Source organism: Octopus bimaculoides, chromosome 5, assembly GCF_001194135.2.
Source record: "Octopus bimaculoides isolate UCB-OBI-ISO-001 chromosome 5, ASM119413v2, whole genome shotgun sequence".
Taxonomy (NCBI): domain Eukaryota; kingdom Metazoa; phylum Mollusca; class Cephalopoda; order Octopoda; family Octopodidae; genus Octopus; species Octopus bimaculoides.
The window spans coordinates 51,929,582-51,931,697 of record NC_068985.1 but is presented as its reverse complement, the minus strand read 5'-3'; the positions used below and the strand labels follow the sequence as shown (position 1 = coordinate 51,931,697).

At 42.6% G+C, this 2,116-nt stretch overlaps 1 protein-coding gene across 1 annotated transcript in view; it reads left to right on the top strand.

The window, feature by feature from the left end:
- The window catches only part of LOC106877418 (signal peptide, CUB and EGF-like domain-containing protein 1), a 233,880-nt gene that overhangs the window by 183,640 nt on the left and 48,124 nt on the right, over nucleotides 1-2,116 (top strand). Inside the window, exon 14 of the mRNA XM_052968057.1 lies at nucleotides 827-929. Within this exon, the coding sequence (XP_052824017.1) occupies nucleotides 827-929 (103 nt within the window). The remainder of the gene's footprint in view (nucleotides 1-826; nucleotides 930-2,116) is intronic.

The following is a 2,116-nucleotide window of genomic DNA, read 5'->3' as shown; positions in this document are numbered from 1 at the left end:
CGGTCATAGGATCGCGGTTTCGATTCCCAGACCGAGCGTTGAGTGTTTATTGAGCGAAAACACCTAAAGCTCCACGAGGCTCCGGCAGGGGATGGTGGCGAACCCTGCTGTACTCTTTCACCACAACTTTCTCTCACTCGCTCTTCCTGTTTGTGTTGTGCCTGTAATTCAAAGGGTCAGCCTTGTCACTCTGTGTCACGCTGAATATCCCCGAGAACTACGTTAAGGGTACACGTGTCTGTAGAATGCTCAGCCACTTGCACGTTAATTTCACGAGCAGGCTGTTCCGTTGATCGGATCAACTGGAACCCTCGACGTCGTGAGCGACGGAGTGCCAACAACAACTACAGCTGCAGTATAGCTCTCAGACTTACAACATATTTATATGAGAGACCTTGTCCAAAGCGGGTTTCATCAACAACCTTGAATACATTAAACGCTCGTTGTTCTAACATCCACTTGTTCTAACAATACGATTATATCTTTGTTCTACGCAATAGGCCTTTATAATGCTATTGTAACTGCAACAAGTTCTTCCAATACTATTATACAAAATCCCATCTTTATAATTACGCATCCAACTGAACTCTAACATCTTTTTGCATGCAATAGGTCCTAAGAATGACATTGTGCCTGGATATATTTCACCTGTTCACGTCAAAGTACCTCACCGATGTCGTTCCTCTGGTTTTAAAATTAAAATACAAAATATGCACAGATTCCCACTTGAATTAATAAATCTAATCAATATCCACTGATAACCAATCAGCAATTGATCTTTTAACCATTTAACCAATCAATTAATCGCTCTTTTTTTTTATTACAGAATCTTGTAATATTAATTGCACCCGAAAGAAAACGGAGAGACGTCTGAAGAAGACCATTAAAAGACTTCGGCGTTCAATTAATAAAGAAAAGTTCTCAGTCATGTAAGTGTTTTCAGTTCTTTGATGGAATGGCTTCATTGAAAATAGATTTTAGCAGTTATATGTTGATGCTAAGCCAGGCCCGTCGCCAGACTTTGGTGACTGGGGGTGCTTTAAAATATTCCAAATGGGCACTAATTTGTATTGCAAGAAGATTTCTTTGTATACAGTGTTTTCTAAACCTGAGGGTGCATCATTAGATAGTGGGGAGGGGGGAGGGGGGGAAGAGCCACCCATTGCACCACTTAGCGACGGGCATGCGTCAAGCATCGGTATCAGTTCTCCTGTGCCTTCTCGCATTGGACAGCAAATTGATGCCACTTGTTTCTGTTAGCTGCTATTTTTTTCTGCATCCGTCTATGCGATATTAACCCCCCTCTCTCTCTCTCATCTATTACGAATATTATGCCCTGTAGTTATCGGTCTTTTCTTTTTACCTCTGGTGGTGTCCAGCTGAAAACTGTTTTAAAATGGCATTCTTCTGGGAGCTGGAGTATGTGTCGTCTTCACTAAGTGGTCTTACGTTACCTCGCTTTAGAATGTCATCGTACCAGGCCAGTCTTAAGCTCGGAAAAAGAAAGATGGTTGGTCGTTGGACCAGCAGTCCAACCCAGTAAAACAAAAACAGCAAAAGAAGGCCAGGGAGGAAGATGGCAAAGGACATGACCCAACAATGCCAGACTCTAATGAAATTCATTCTAATTAATCTTTTCTGCTAAAAGCGTAAGGCCTGAAATTTTGAGGAAGAAGATTAGTCTATTACCTCGGCTTCCGCGTTTCACTCGTACTTAACTTATCGACTCCGATAGGATGAAAGTCAAAGTCGACCCCAGCGGAACTCACAACGTAAAGACAGACGAAATGCCGCAAGCATTTTTCCCGGCATACTAACGATTCTTATTTTTTTATTGCCTACAAGGGACTAAACATAGCGGGGACAAACAAGGACAGACAAAGGGATTAAGTCGATTACATCGACACCAGTGCGTAACTGGTACTTAATTTATCGACCCCCGAAAGGATGAAAGGCAAAGTCGACCTCGGCGGAATTTGAACTCAGAACGTAGCGGCAGACGAAATACCGCTAAGCATTTCGCCCGGCCTGCTAACGTTTCTGCCAGCTCGCCGCCTCGAAATCCATTCTAATTAATAGAAATTGTTAATTTTTGGTATTGTAACCAAGTTGCAAG